Here is a 13,666-nt window from a genome sequence, read left to right as displayed (position 1 = left end):
AAAACCTGAAGTTTGGCACTAACCATTGGGCAACTCTGGAGACTGAAGGTGTGCACAGGGCAGGGGAGAGGCCTGCTTGGGAGTCCAGAGAGTGGGTGGCCACTCAGACTTGACCTCACGCCCTCTGGGCCTCTATCCATCCCGTGGGCAGGAGGCCAGCAGGTTCTGGAAGCCCCTCCTGCTCTGGAGGGCCAAGATTCCGGTCCTGCTGGGACCTCCAGAGCCAGGGAGGGCCTATGAGACCCTGGGAGTCTGTCTGGCCAGTCCGTGTCTCCGGATCACAAACCTGGGCCGGCGCACAGGACAGCGAGCTCCGAGCTGCCACACCTGCAGGGGCTCGGGGTGTGGAGACAGACGGGCAGGCCAGGGCCAGGACACTCGCCTTTCTGCGGGAGGGACAGCTCGTCCCATCATGTGGACTTCGGCCTTGAGAAGACCGCTTGGCGGCCTCTGCTCAGGCAGCCCCCAGGGTTACCCCGCAGATGCCCAGCCCCACGCACACAGGAGGCCAAGGCCACCCCGCAGAGCCCAGGTGCCCAGCCCCACGCACACAGGAGGCCAAGACCACCCCGCAGAGCCCAGGTGCCCACCCCACGCACACAGGAGGCCAAGGCCACCCCGCAGAGCCCAGGTGCCCACCCCACGCACACCGAAGGCCAAGGCCACCCCGCAGAGCCCAGGTGCCCACCCCACGCACCGGAGGTCAAGTCGATTTCCTCCTCTCCTGCACAGCCCCCACCACAAGTTGAAGTTCAAAGGGAATGCACCGTGAACTTGGTCTATAGTGCCAGGGACTCCCGGCAGCTGGGGCACACATTCACTCAGTCACCACTCCCACTCTCATCCCAGACTCCCGCCGCGGCCCAGAAGCAGCTGGCAGGAGTCAGGTACCATGGACTGACTGGCAGACAGACGGAACTGGGGGCCTGGGGAAAGGCCCCAGGCCAGGCCCCCAGGGGAAGCTGAGGCCGGCAGGCAGGGCATCTCGGCCATAAAAGAATGAGGAACCCGTTGGCTCCTTGCTTCCCAGCAGCCAAGAAAAGAGGGAAGCCTGGGCGGGCACGGTTCCCATCAGATCAAAGCTGCCGGATGCTCGGAAGAAACCCAGATGGGAAGGCTCCGAGGCCCGGGAGCCAGGCTCCTCGTGTGCGGGCCACCTGCACCCGGCGACCTGGCTCTGCGGCCCCTCCCGCAGGCCTGGGCAGGATCACTCTCACCACAAGACAGGTCTGTGCCCTCAGCTATGCCACAGCCACTCCAGCTCCTTTGAATTTGCAAAAGAGGAAAAAAGCCCTAGACAAGCTTCAAGTGGACAGAAACCAGACGCCGCGGCCTCTCGCTCAGTGAGAACAGATGTTGGGCCTGGCTCATTGCGGTGATGGGTGTGCGCACTCTGCACGCCTCCCAGGCTCCAGGGCCACCGGCCGGGGTGCTGGGTGCATGGGGGAGCCCTAGCCAGCGCTGGCTGGGCTCGGCGCCTGGGCCAGGCCGGGCCAGGCTTGCGGAATCTGACCGGGTGTTAGAGACCAGCCAGGCCCATAGGCACGGGCCCCCAGGAGCAGGGGCAGGGCCTGTTGGCAGTCCTTTACCACACCTGGCCCCCTGCAGTTTGCAAACATCGTCCCATCCACTGCCGTCATGCAGCCCGCGGACACGGTGCTGTTCTCCCATTTTACAGATGGGGAACGTGAGGCTCGGCGAGGCCCCACAGCTGGAGGGTCTCGGAGTCGGACTGGAACTCGGGTCTCCTGTCTCAGGAGACTCCACCTGGGTGGGGAGAGGGGGTGGCGTCTATCCGAGGAGACTGAGCAGCTCTCTCTTTCCCTCCCCAGAGACATGTGCCGTCAACAACGGAGGCTGCGACCGGACGTGCAAGGACACAGCCACCGGCGTGCGGTGCAGCTGCCCCGTGGGGTTCGCCCTGCAGCCCGACGGGAAGACGTGCAAAGGTCAGCCCGGGGCCGGGCAGTGCCCGCTCCACTCCTTAGGCACGGCGGGGCAGGACCTGCGATGCCAGCCGATGGGGAGGGCACGGGACCAGGAAGCTGAGCTGTGGCCTGCATGTCTGGGGGAGGGGCTGAGCAGGGGGAGGCTCAGCTCCCTCGCCCCCATAGCGTCCCAGGGAATGCTGCCTCCACCGCACACACCTCTAGGTCCCGGGCACAAAACTGGGGTTCTCTCAAAGAACTGGGTGCCCATTGGGTGGCAGGTGCCTTCCTGGCCTCCCGATCCGTGTGGTCCCCAAGGGGCCGGGTGTCGCACGTCCTCACCCCAGAGCTGTGACAGCGTGGCACAGGGCTGCTCCTCCCGGTGCGATTGTCTGCGGTCCTCCCTCCTGGTCCCCGGAGGAGTGAGGTTGGGGCGTGCACCTCAGCTGAAGGGCCTGTCCGCGCTGGCACAGGAGGAGCCGGGCCTGCTCAGCCCCACCGCCCCGGGGTCCCAGATGGGTTTCCTGGCCCCTCCTGGTGCAGGAGCTGGGAGACGGGGGCTGACACAGTTCGTTCCTGAGGTCTCTGTTGAGAGCAGAAGGCAGATGTTCGTGTTTTACAGTAACGGGGATCAGTGAACCGAGAAGTCCAGCGGGAGCTGGAGGCCGGGCGGAGGGGCCGGACCTGGGCGTGAGCAGGCAGAGGGCCAGAGAGAGGTGTGCTCGGGCAGCGCCTCCAAGGGCGCGGGGCCGCCCGGGGCTGGGCTTCCAGGTCCCAGAGGCAGGGAGCGCCCAGGTTTGGGGGGGCGGGGGGCGGGGGGGAGGCCAGATGGTGCGGTGCCTGCTGCCGGGGAAGGGGTCGGCCCTGCGGCCTTTGAACCTTGGTGAGGCCCCAAGGCTCCTGGGCAGGGGCAGCCGCAGGGTGTCCCTGGGGCGTGTCCTGGCCGCTGCTGGTCTCTGGGCAGGTCCCGAAGGGCAGTGAGGCAGCTGCCGCCGCCACGCAGGCTCCAGGACTGGCTTGGGCTCGGGGACCGTGAGGGGAAGGCTGGTCTGCATGCTGTCTGGTGCATTTGTACTTAGGGGTCGTGGACTAGTCTAGAATGTGGGGTAAGAACATCCTAACATCTTCATGGCAGGGACCTGGAAACCAATCCCTCACCCAGGGCTGGTGCTCCGGAGCCTCGGCGCACAGCCGGGCCCTGGCCCTGGCCCTGGCCTCCGCTCCTCGGTCGGCGTGCAGACCTGGGCTTGGCCAGGCCCGGAGGGCACGGCAGGGGACCGGCCTCAGAGACGCTGTGTCTTCCGGAACCAGAAAGGTCGTTGTCACGCAAATGGCTAGAGGTCAGGTCGCAAGGGCAGGTGGAGGCCGGCGTGGGAAAGGGGGTTCTAGTGAGTGCAGTGTTCCCCAAAGTGCGGTACGCGTACCCCCAGGGGCACGGGAAGGGTTTGGTGGGGATTTGCACTGCACCGTGCTTAGAGGCGCCTAATTCTACGTTCTCATGAGCACGAGGGGTACTCAGCGTTACGGAAATTATAGAAGGGGTGCACATATGTCAGAAGCTTGGGAAACACTGTTCTAGAGGATTCACCCCAAGCCCTCACTGTGTTTCAAGCATCCGTTCTCAAGGCTGCACCCACTTGACCTTGGGAAGGGTGTCCTGCTGGCTGGTCCTTCCGAGAGGAGTGGGTCTGGGGCCTCAACTGCTTGAGTTTGAGCCCGGGGTTTCCTGAGGCACCAGCCACTCCCCCAGCAGCTTCCAGAACAGACAGAACGGAAAACCCCACCCACTGTGTCCCTCTCCTCCCTCTCCTGCCTCTGCCCCTCCAGCCCAGCTCCTCCCTCTGCTCCCGTCTGAGGTCTTCCCCCGCACGCCTCCGGGTGCCAAGCTGCGTCCTCCCCACACAGTGCTGGCCCTCGAGCATGGATGCATTCGAATGTTCCAGCAGATGGCCCAAGACCCCATCCTCCTCTCAGCCCCCCTAACGTTTCCTCACTCATTCACCCATCCAGTGCGCACCCCTGGGCAGTCCCTGTGCCAGCTGTGCCAGGCCCTGGGCTCCCGACGGGCCTCACACACCCTCCTGCCCCCGTGCTGGAGGCCCTCCCGTAGCCCCGAGGGCAGGCCGGTGACGGGGAAGCTAACTGAGGGGTCGGAGAGGCTTCGCTGGGCCGGGGCTGCCCAGACAGGACCGAGGGCAGAGAGTGCAGGCAGGGCCAGGCCTCCCTCTGGGACAGCGAGGGGACTCTGGCCGCCTGGCGAGGGCTGGGGGCCGCAGTGGAGAAGGAGGGGGTCTAGAGGTGCAGGAAGTGGGAAAAGGAGCTACCCCTCCACCCACCCACATACTCCCCACTCCCCACCAGATGCCCCGCGTCAGAACGAAGGTGGAGGAGCCATCTGTGCCCAGGCTCCCTCACCGTGTCCCTGGCTGCAGCCGGGGTGCTTCCCGGGCGGTGACCCCGCAGCCTGCTGCACCGGCTGCGCCGGCCTGGCCCGAGCAAACATGCCTCCGCCGCCTGTCTGGTTGCTATGACAGCCTGTAGGTCCGGATGGGGAGGCGTGGCACGGGCTCCGGAGGCCAGAGGTGTCCTGAGAGGCGGGCCCACGTGCAGGGCCGGTCTCACCCGAGACATGGGACCTGAGGCTCCGGATCACACAGCGGGCCTTCTCTTTGCTAGAACCTTCTAGCTAGCGATCCCGTCTTCCCATAATCCCCAGGGGAGGGGCAGTGGCGATGCCTGGGCAGGCCTCGCTGCCTTCTGGCCTGCCTTCTCCGGAGGCTGCGGGAAAAGAGAGGGGCGGGGCGGGACAGTGTCCTGAGCGGACCAGGCACCTGGGCAGAGTGGCCTTGATCCCAGGGAGGGGCCTGTGGCACGGGACAGGCGCGCGGCCTCGGCTCAGGTCAGGCCCAGTGGGCGCTGCTCAGAGGCCAGAGGCCACGTGGAGCGTCCTTTCCGTCCTGCTTCCTGTGCCTGTGCTGGGAGCCAGCTCTTCCGGCACTCACTGCGGGGCCTTCTGGAGCGCGCCCCGCATGGGGGCTGAGGGCCCCAAGGGAGCACCTCAGAGGCAGGGTCCCTGACAACCCTGCCAGCTGCCAGAGCCCGAGCAAAGCTCGCACGGCCGGAGCTCAGGCCCTGTGGGAGGGAGAGGCTGCCATCCCCGCAGGTGCCCGTGGAGGTCTCCGCAGGACACTCGGGGCTGGGCTGGGGCTGGGCTGGGGCTGGGGCTGGGCTGGGGCTGGGCTGGGGCTGGGCTGGGCTGGGCTGGGGCTGGGGCTGGGCTGGGGCTGGGCTGGGCTGGGGCTGGGGCTAGGCTGGGGCTGGGCTGGGGCTGGGGCTGGGGCTGGGCTGGGGCTGGGGCTGGGCTGGGGCTGGGCTGGAGCTGGGCCTGGGGCTGGGGCTGGGCTGGGAGGCGTGGGGGCAGGCAGGGACCTTGGGGGTTCAGCCACACTCATCGGATACTGAGTGGTGAAGAGCGCAGGTCCAGGCAGGCACGGGGTGGGGCCGCAGGAAGAGGCAGAAGGACCGTTAGTCCCAGGACCACAGGCTGCACTGCCGCCCGCAGCGCCTCCACCAGCGGGCGCTGCCAGTCCTCTGAGCGCTGATCGATGTCGCTCTCTTACCCCTGAGGTGCCTCTGACCCTGGTCCCACAGCGCGAGCGTCAGGGTCACGCCATCGGAAGGCAGCCGCCTGCCCCGGGCCTCCCTGCCCTGTGCTGCCCCCTTCGGGCGGTGAGAGGACACAGGGCCCTTGTCCTCCCGTGGTCTTGCCCAACGGCACACAATGGCCATGTCCAGGGGGAGTGGTGCCCCCGTCCTCCAGACCCCACTGCTGAGCTGGGACCCCGTCCCTGTGCTCAGTGGGGAAACTGAGGCCAGCCTGGCAGGGCAGGGCAGGGCGGTGCTGGCGTCATCCCCGCTCGCAGCCCGTTCTCCTTGCCCGCACTCGGCCCCACAGACATCAACGAGTGCCTGGCCAACAACGGGGGCTGCGACCACTCCTGCCGCAACACCGTGGGCAGCTTCGAGTGCGGCTGCCGCAAGGGCCACCGGCTGCTGAGCGACGAGCGGACGTGCCAAGGTGAGCCTTCCCCCCGGCTGTCCGCTCTGGAGAAGCAGGTGGTGTTGGGTCCTCAGCATGTGCTCCTGCCCTGCCCGCCCCTGTCCTTTATGACTCCGGGGCCCAGGGAGAGCAGCCGTGCCCCAGAGCACAGTGTCCCCGGGGCGCAGCCGGTGGGTAGCAGAGAACATCAGCGGTGGAGTGCTGCCACCTGGTGGAAGCAGCTCACATTGCAGGTGCTCTCCGAGGTCCCTACAGGGTCCCGGCACCTGCTAGGAGCAAGGTCATGGGAGGAGAAATCTGGGCAGAAGCCAGGAGTCAGAGCCCAGGATAAGCCCAGCCGACGTCCCGGTTCAGCAGGAGCCCAGGGCATGAGCGGGGGAGAGAGAGGGCAAAGGGCTTCCGGGGATGGGATGTGGGTGAAATGCTTGAAAAAGAGGCATTTCCCCGGGTGCCAGGGCGGTAAGCCCACCCAGAACGTGGCATTGCTGGCCGAGGGAGCTCGGGGACCACAGGGGGAGTTCTGTGGGCGGGGGCCGCTTTGGGGGGAGGGGCAAGGGCCGGGCCAGGGAGCCTGAGTGGTGGGGGCGTGGCAGGTCCCATCAGGTGACTGTCACAGGCGTCATTCCACGTCCACGCGTGGCCGAATCTGGCTGTGGGGCTTGCAGCTTCTCTGTTGTTGCTGCTCAGAGCCTGGCCCGTGGCCACAGGGAGAGTTTGAGGAGGCGGTCAGGGTGGGCAGAGGTCCCGCCCGAGGCCCTGAGGGGTGAGGGAGGACCCGGGCCAGCCCCCCCGGGGGCTCAGCACAGCCCAGGCCAGGGCTCCCCCGCAGGCACAGGGTGTCTGGAGATCGGCGTCTGTGCAGGCCCGTCAGGCCCCTGCCCTCGGCTTCGTTTCTCCCTCTGCCCTGTGGGGGCCGGAGGGGGCCCTTGACTTCGCACCCCCAGCTGCCCTGTGAGGGAGGCGGGCACTGCCAGGGCGGAGGAAGAGGAGGTGACCACATGTCTGCCTCTGGTCTCTCCAGCCTCCTCCAGACTCATCCCCAGGCCTGGGGCCCCGCCTGCCCCAGCACCACCCTGGGCTCCCCAGCCCCAGCAGGGAGAGGTCTGAGTGCTTTTGCTTGGCACTCAGGGCCCTGGGGATGGGGACCCCAGACACCTCCCCAGCCCCTTTGAGCTCCTCCCAATCCCCTGGGTGCTCTGTGCCACCTCCTCCCACCTGTGCCTGCAGCACCTTCCCCACCGAACTGGCCCAGAGGCCACAGCATCGGCCCTCCGACCCCCACCCAGAGATCACAGCCTCCTGTGAGGCCCACAGCACCAGCAGCAGCGTTATCTCACACACACACACACACACACACACACACACACACGTGTTACGAACATGCGTGCAGTCACATGAGCAAACATATTCGGAGAACGAACTCCATCTGCAGTGCCCGGGAGCAGCAGGCGCCCTCACCTGTCCCCCAGGAGCCGTCCTCAGTTCTCGGCAGCTCAGCCCTGTCCTGTGAGCATGAGGTTTATTTCATCTCCAGCCGCAGCACTTTCCCTTTCACCCCGGCTGCCAGGAACCTCGGACTCAGACTCCACTGCTGTCCAGGCCACCGTACTGCCCTCGTGGCTAGCATATTGCTCCCCTGCTCCTGTCTGTCTGTGCTGCTGTCCTTACCTCCTCAAGGGGCCTTTGGGGGCGATGGGAAAACATACTTTGGTCAGCAACCAGGAGGCCTTGCTTCCTGCCCCAGTTCAGCTGCCTCCTCAGCCCCATCAGGTTCCTGCAGGGGTGGGTTAGACCAGAGCAGCCGGCAGGGCTCATGGTTGAGCACTGAGCTATGAACCAGGAGGTCACAGTTCGATTCCCAGGCATGCACATGCCCAGGTGTGGGCTCGATCCCCACTGGGGGCGAGCAGGAGGCCGCCGATCAATGATCCTCTCTCACTAAGATGTCTATCTCTCTCCCTTCCTCTCTGAAATCAATAAAAATAAACAGCCAATCCTAATCACAGTTAGCCATGGGGTGTTAAATGGCAGAAACCACAGCCCTTCCATCCAGAGTGTTCCTGCCCTGCCCGCCTCCCGAGGAGGCGCGAGGCGGCTCCTGGGCGGAGCACGGGCGGTGGAGGCGGGAAAGGGGCGGCGCCAGGAGGCCGGGGGCTGTGCGCTGTGCGGGGCGGGGGCAGCGGGCCCCTCCGCCCACCCTGACACGCTCCCCGCGCCCCTGTGGCCACGCAGACATCGACGAGTGCTCCTTCGCGCGGACCTGCGACCACATCTGCATCAACTCGCCCGGCAGCTTCCAGTGCCTGTGCCACCGCGGCTACACGCTCTACGGGACGACCCACTGCGGAGGTCTGCAGCCCGCCCGCCCTCCACGGCCACCTCCCCCGAGGCACGCCGCCCGCCGCACCGCGCCCGCCCCGCCCCCGCCCCCGCCCCCTCACCCTGACAAGCCTGGGGCAGGGCGAGGCTGGGGACCAGTGGGCAGAGGGGCTCAGCCCCAGGAGAGGCGGGAGGATGGGGAGGGGCAGCAAGTACCCACCGGGGCTAAGCCTGGGCCAGGTGTGGGCATAGACTGGACATGGCCTCAGTCTGGAAGGGGATGGTGGCCACACAGAAGCGTTTGGCTCAGGGTGAGGGGAGCCTCGCAGAGGGGTCAGCACCTGCGCAGGCCTGAGGCAGAGACTGGAGGCAGCCGTGAGGCCAGGAGGTCAGACGGGGTGCAGGGCTGCCTGAGCCCGGAGGGAACTGGGTTTTATCCCTGTGGGAGCTTTAATCAGCCTGGGACATGGCCACGTTCATGCACCGGGACTGCTGTGGCTGCCCCGTGTTTAAAAGAGTGAGCCCGGGCACCAGACACGGGGCCAGAGCTGGCTCAGGCAGGCGGGGCACAGAGGAGGAGGAGGGTCACTGACGGGAGGTGGAGACGTCTGACACGTGTCCCTGTGGCCCGGGTGTCTCCCCTCCCTGTGCTTGGGCAGCCGTGAGGGCACGGCTGGTGCTGGGCGGCACCTGGGGGAGGCTGCAGGGATCCCCAAAACCTGGCCACCAGCTTCCCTGGGCCGGCCGCTCCCCGAATGCTGGCAGCCGGGGTGCTCAGTCGTGCACCCCAGTGTGAATGCAGCCCAGCCCTCCCGCAGGGCATGCTTTTGGCCTTGGAGGTCTGAGCAGGAGGGCTCCGGTGACTTCTTCCTGCCGCCCGTGGCACAGGAGCGGCAGGGAAGGGCCTGTCCCCAGTCCCAAGCGAGAAGAGGCCGCCTGGTCCCCGGGCCAGTGCTCCTGCCCGCAGACCTGACAGAACTTGAATTTGGTGCCACGGCTCTGCCTGCCCCGTCTGGGCAGGAGGGAGGTGTCGGTGTGTGTGCTCACGTGTGTGTGCATGCTTGTAGGTGTGATGTGTGCATCCCGCGTCTGTGCACAGTGACGGTGTCAGGCTGGGGTCAGGGGATTCCCAGCCCTCCTGCTCCGAGGGGGTGGCCAGGGCTGGCGGTACTGCCCTTACCCTCCTGCCTTACCCTCCCGCCCTCCCCCATCCTGTGCTGCAGACGTGGACGAGTGCAGCGTGAGCAACGGGGGCTGCGACCACGGCTGCGTCAACACCAAGGGCAGCTTCCAGTGCATCTGCCCCCCGGGGCAGCGGCTCCACTGGAACAGGAAGGACTGCGTGGGTGAGTCCCCTGGGTGAGTGCCCTAGGCAGCAGCCTCGGGTGGGCATCACTGGGACCACCCTCTGTTCCGTGCCTGGTGGGCAGGGAGAGGCAGTGATGTGGGCAGGTGCTGGGCAGGTGCCTCTGCTGCCGGCCCCTGGCTGGTGGGAACGAGGCCTCCAGGGTGAGGCGGCAGAGCAAGGGGCCAGCGGAGCACAGACAGACCTGGGGACCTGGGCTCAGCTGTGCAGCCGTGGGCTCAGGAGGAGCAGGAGGCTCAGAGGGAGGGAGTGGAGGCCGCAGTTCCCCCTTGTCCTGCCAAGAAAGCTGGTCGGGTGGGGCTCCGGGTGCAGCAGCAGCAGAGCCTGGTGGGGAGCACAGGGAATGCCAGGTCTCTTCAGACCCACCCCTGCCCAGACTGCCAGCCCTGCAGGGTGAGGCAGGGCTTCCCAGAGCGAGCGCAGGACCCCCGCCCTCTGCTGTGCTGGATCCTCCTCCAGAGTCCCCACACTCACTGGCTCCACCAGCACATGCTGGCCACCGCCTGTGCCGGCCCACCCTGGGTGTGGGGATCCCCCACCCCCCAGGGCGGCCAGCAAGCCTTCCAGCCCTGAGTCTGTCTGCTCGGAGCCAGCCGGGACTCCTCTGCACGGCAGAGGCCGCTGCCCGCTGGCGGCCTTCCCCTCCCGAGCTCCCGGTGTCCGTCCCTGAGCACAGCGGGGTGCACGCCCCTGTGACGGAGGCTCCTTACTCAGCACCATCCGGACCCTCCTGCCCCCCGCACCCCACCCTCCCGCGTGCCTCCCCTCTCCTTTCCACCGCTGCACCCAGACACGATGGCTGGCCACACCGCGGTCTGTGTGGCTGTCCACACTGGAGTGTGTGCTGCGCGCCGAGCAGGATGGCTCCCTTGGAGCCAGCACCCAGAGCAGAGCTGGCAGCTGGGCGCTCGCAGTGTTTGCTGATACTGGAAATCAGTCCGTCAGACCTCCCCGCGGCCAGGCTGCCACACTGAGCGGAGCAGCGGTCCTGCCGCCGTGGCGAAGGCGCGTGGGGCCATGGGGCTGGGTCTCGGAAGCGTGGCTGGTACCGGTGTGAGGACACCAGCCTGAGAAGCCGGGCTGCCCGGCGCTGCCTTCCCGCCCGGGCTGTGGTGGGCGGACGGGCTTGCAGAGGTGTGCCCGCCGCTCCTCGGGGTCCTGCGGGACTGGTGTTTGCCGGAGCTGCGGGACCCACAGGCTTCCTTAGCATCTGCCTTCCTTCCTCTTGGGTTTTGTTTTGTTTTGTTTTGTTTTTATTAACAGCTTTATTGAGAGACATGCAATTCACCCATTAAAGTGCACGATGCGGCCGAAACCAGTTTGGCTCAGTGGATAGAGCATCGGCCTGCGGACTGAAGGGTCCTGGGTTCAATTCCGGTCAAGGGCATGTACCTTGGTGGTGGGCACATCCCCAGTAGGGGGTGTGCAAGAGGCAGCTGATTGATGATTCTCTCTCATCTATGTTTCTAACTCTCTATCCCTCTCTCTTCCTCTCTGTGAAAAATCAATAAAAATATATATATATATATATATATATATTTTTTTTTTTAAGTGCGTGATGCAAACCCTAGCCTGTTTGGCTCAGTGGATAGAGCGTCACCCCGCAGACTGAAGGGTCCCAGGTTCAGTTCCGGTCAAGGGCACACGCCTGGGTTGCAGGCTCAATCGCCAGTAGGGGTAGTGCAGGAGGCAGCTGATCAATGATTCTCTCTCATTGTTGTTGTTTTTTTAATATATTTTATTAATTTTTTACAGAGAGGAAGGGAGAGAGATAGAGAGCTAGAAACGTTGATGAGAGAAACGTGTTTGCCGGACTCCCACTGCCAGGGCCTCATTCCTTTTTTTTTAATCCTCCCTCAAGGAGTGAGGACATTTTTCCCATCGATATTTTTCAGAGTGAAAGGGAGCAGGGAGGGGAGAGACAGAGAAAAACATCGATGTGAGAGAGACCACCAATGGGCCCGGACCAGGGAGGGGATGGAACGGAAACCCAATGCACGCCCGCCCGTGACAGGGGGTGGAGCCTGAGACCTCCGCCCTCAGGCTGGCGCTCTAACACTGAGCCTGCGGCCGGCCTCGTCCGGTGCTGCCGGAGGCTGTCCGGTCACGGCTGGCCACGCCGTCATCCTCACCGGCCGGTGCTCGGGCGCAGTCCCCGTCCGAGCGTTCTGAGCGGCGTGGCCCTGCGTCCGTGGCAGGGGTCCGTGTGACACGCTTTCCGCTTCCCTGGGCGGTGCCAGGGGTGGGGCTGCTGGCCACAGGGTAGCCGTGTTTAACTTTGAGGACCTGCCATTCTGCTTTTAAAATATATTTTTATGGATTTCAGAGAGGAAGGGGGAGAGGGAGAGAGAACATCCATGATGAGAGAGAATCATTCATCGGCTGCCGCCTGCACGCCCCCACTAGGGATCCAGCCTGAATCCTCGGCCTGTGGGCTCTGCCGTCTCCCAGCCCCTTCCCACTGAGGCGGTCTGGCCTGGGCTGGGGTGGCGGAGCCGCTCAGAAAGCCCCCGCAGTGGCCCCTCCAGCCTCTCTTTCTTCCTCCTCAGACACGGGCGGGTGCCCTGCTTCAGCCCAGGCCGCCCCGCGGGCCCAGCTGTGGTGCGGCAAGGCGGGCGGCGTGGAGAGCTGCTCCCTCGCCTGCCCGGCGCACGCGCTCTTCCTGCCAGGTAACCCCCTGCTGTTCCCCAGGAAGGAGCCTGAGGGGGAGGCCCAGCCCTGCTCCGGGAGGGGCCCTGGGCAGCAGTCTGGGTCTCCACGGCCGCAGTGTCCTGTGCCCTGCGGTCTCGCAGCAGAAAGGAGTTGACGCAGGCTGGGCCCTGACCTTCCTCTCCTTCCCTCGCCCCTCTGAGGCTGGGGGACCCGGGGGCGCTGGAGGAGGGGTACCGGCTGCGCCTCACCACCCGCTTCCCCACAGACTCGGAAAACAGCTACAGCCTGAGCTGCGGGGTGCCCAGCCTCCAGGGCAGGACGCCGCCGACGCGCAACAGCACCAGCCCCGGCGCCGGGCCCAGCTGTGCAGGTAGCCCTGGCCCGGCCGCACCCATGGGTGCTCCGTGCTGGGGGTGAGGGGCGGGCACGGCCCAGGGGGAGCCTCCTGGGCTACTGGCAGCAAGCAGGCTGCGGGGCTGGGACACGGACGGGCTCTCTGACGCGAGGCTCCTGGACCCAGCACAGAGCGGCTCGGTGACCCTGAGGCGCTGAATTCGGGGTGTGGGTTTCCGGCGCCGTTAAGTCTAAAGCTCCTGAGTCGGGGGCGCTGCCGGGGAAGACCCCACCCAAAGTGCCAGTGAGGGTGCGCCAGCTGCCCCGGCCGAGGGGCCCTGTCAGACTGCGGGGTCAGTGACACGGCCTCTGCGAGTGTCCAACACCCACGACACAACTCTCAGCATCTGTGATGGCTGCTGCCTTAGCCCAGCTCCTCCGAGGAGGCAGGGGTCCGGGCATCTGTGGCTCCCGCCCTCCCTCCCCGCTTCCCTCTCTCCTCTGCCCACTCCCTGCACACCCGGCCCGGGAGCTGCTCTGGGGTGGGGATTAGGGTGCGGGCCCTCCTTTCCTCCACAGAAGATCTGGCTGGAAGGCCCCTGGCTCCAGCCTGCCCCCACCACCCCGCACGGGAGAGGCGTGAGGAGGGAGGGCCCAGCCCCGGGCAGCCCCTCACACCCAGGCACTCCCTCTGCAGCCCTGGCCCCAGCACCTCCTGCTCCCAGGAGAGGCCACCACCTGGGGGACTTTGGTTTCCCCAGGTGCCCCCGCCGCCCCCATCAGGCAGAAGGCGCGCTTCAAGATCCGCGATGCCAAGTGCCACCTCTGGCCCCGCAGCGGGGAGCCAGCCAAGGAGGCCCCCAGACAGCCACTGCTGGGTGAGTGGCCCCCGGGGACCAGCCACACGGGGCGGGGCTCCCGTGCCTGGGAGCTGGGAGCCAGGGCCCAGCAGGGCGGGTCAGCTGAAGGCTCCCGTGGCCCGAGCCCGGCGGCCACACCTGCGCACCG

The 13,666-nt window shown here is 66.4% G+C and overlaps 1 protein-coding gene across 4 annotated transcripts in view; it reads left to right on the top strand.

The window, feature by feature from the left end:
- The window catches only part of SCUBE1 (signal peptide, CUB domain and EGF like domain containing 1), an 80,847-nt gene that overhangs the window by 56,005 nt on the left and 11,176 nt on the right, over positions 1-13,666 (top strand). For all 4 annotated transcript variants that reach the window (XM_036425499.2, XM_045577070.1, XM_036425501.2 and 1 more), the window contains 7 exons: positions 1,833-1,949; positions 5,884-6,006; positions 8,221-8,337; positions 9,531-9,653; positions 12,223-12,342; positions 12,591-12,695; positions 13,420-13,536. In XM_036425499.2, the coding sequence (XP_036281392.1) occupies positions 1,833-1,949; positions 5,884-6,006; positions 8,221-8,337; positions 9,531-9,653; positions 12,223-12,342; positions 12,591-12,695; positions 13,420-13,536 (822 nt within the window). The remainder of the gene's footprint in view (positions 1-1,832; positions 1,950-5,883; positions 6,007-8,220; positions 8,338-9,530; positions 9,654-12,222; positions 12,343-12,590; positions 12,696-13,419; positions 13,537-13,666) is intronic.

This window comes from Pipistrellus kuhlii, unplaced genomic scaffold (genome assembly GCF_014108245.1).
Source record: "Pipistrellus kuhlii isolate mPipKuh1 unplaced genomic scaffold, mPipKuh1.p scaffold_m20_p_81, whole genome shotgun sequence".
In the NCBI taxonomy this organism is placed as follows: domain Eukaryota; kingdom Metazoa; phylum Chordata; class Mammalia; order Chiroptera; family Vespertilionidae; genus Pipistrellus; species Pipistrellus kuhlii.
This window is presented reverse-complemented; position numbering and strand designations above follow the sequence as displayed.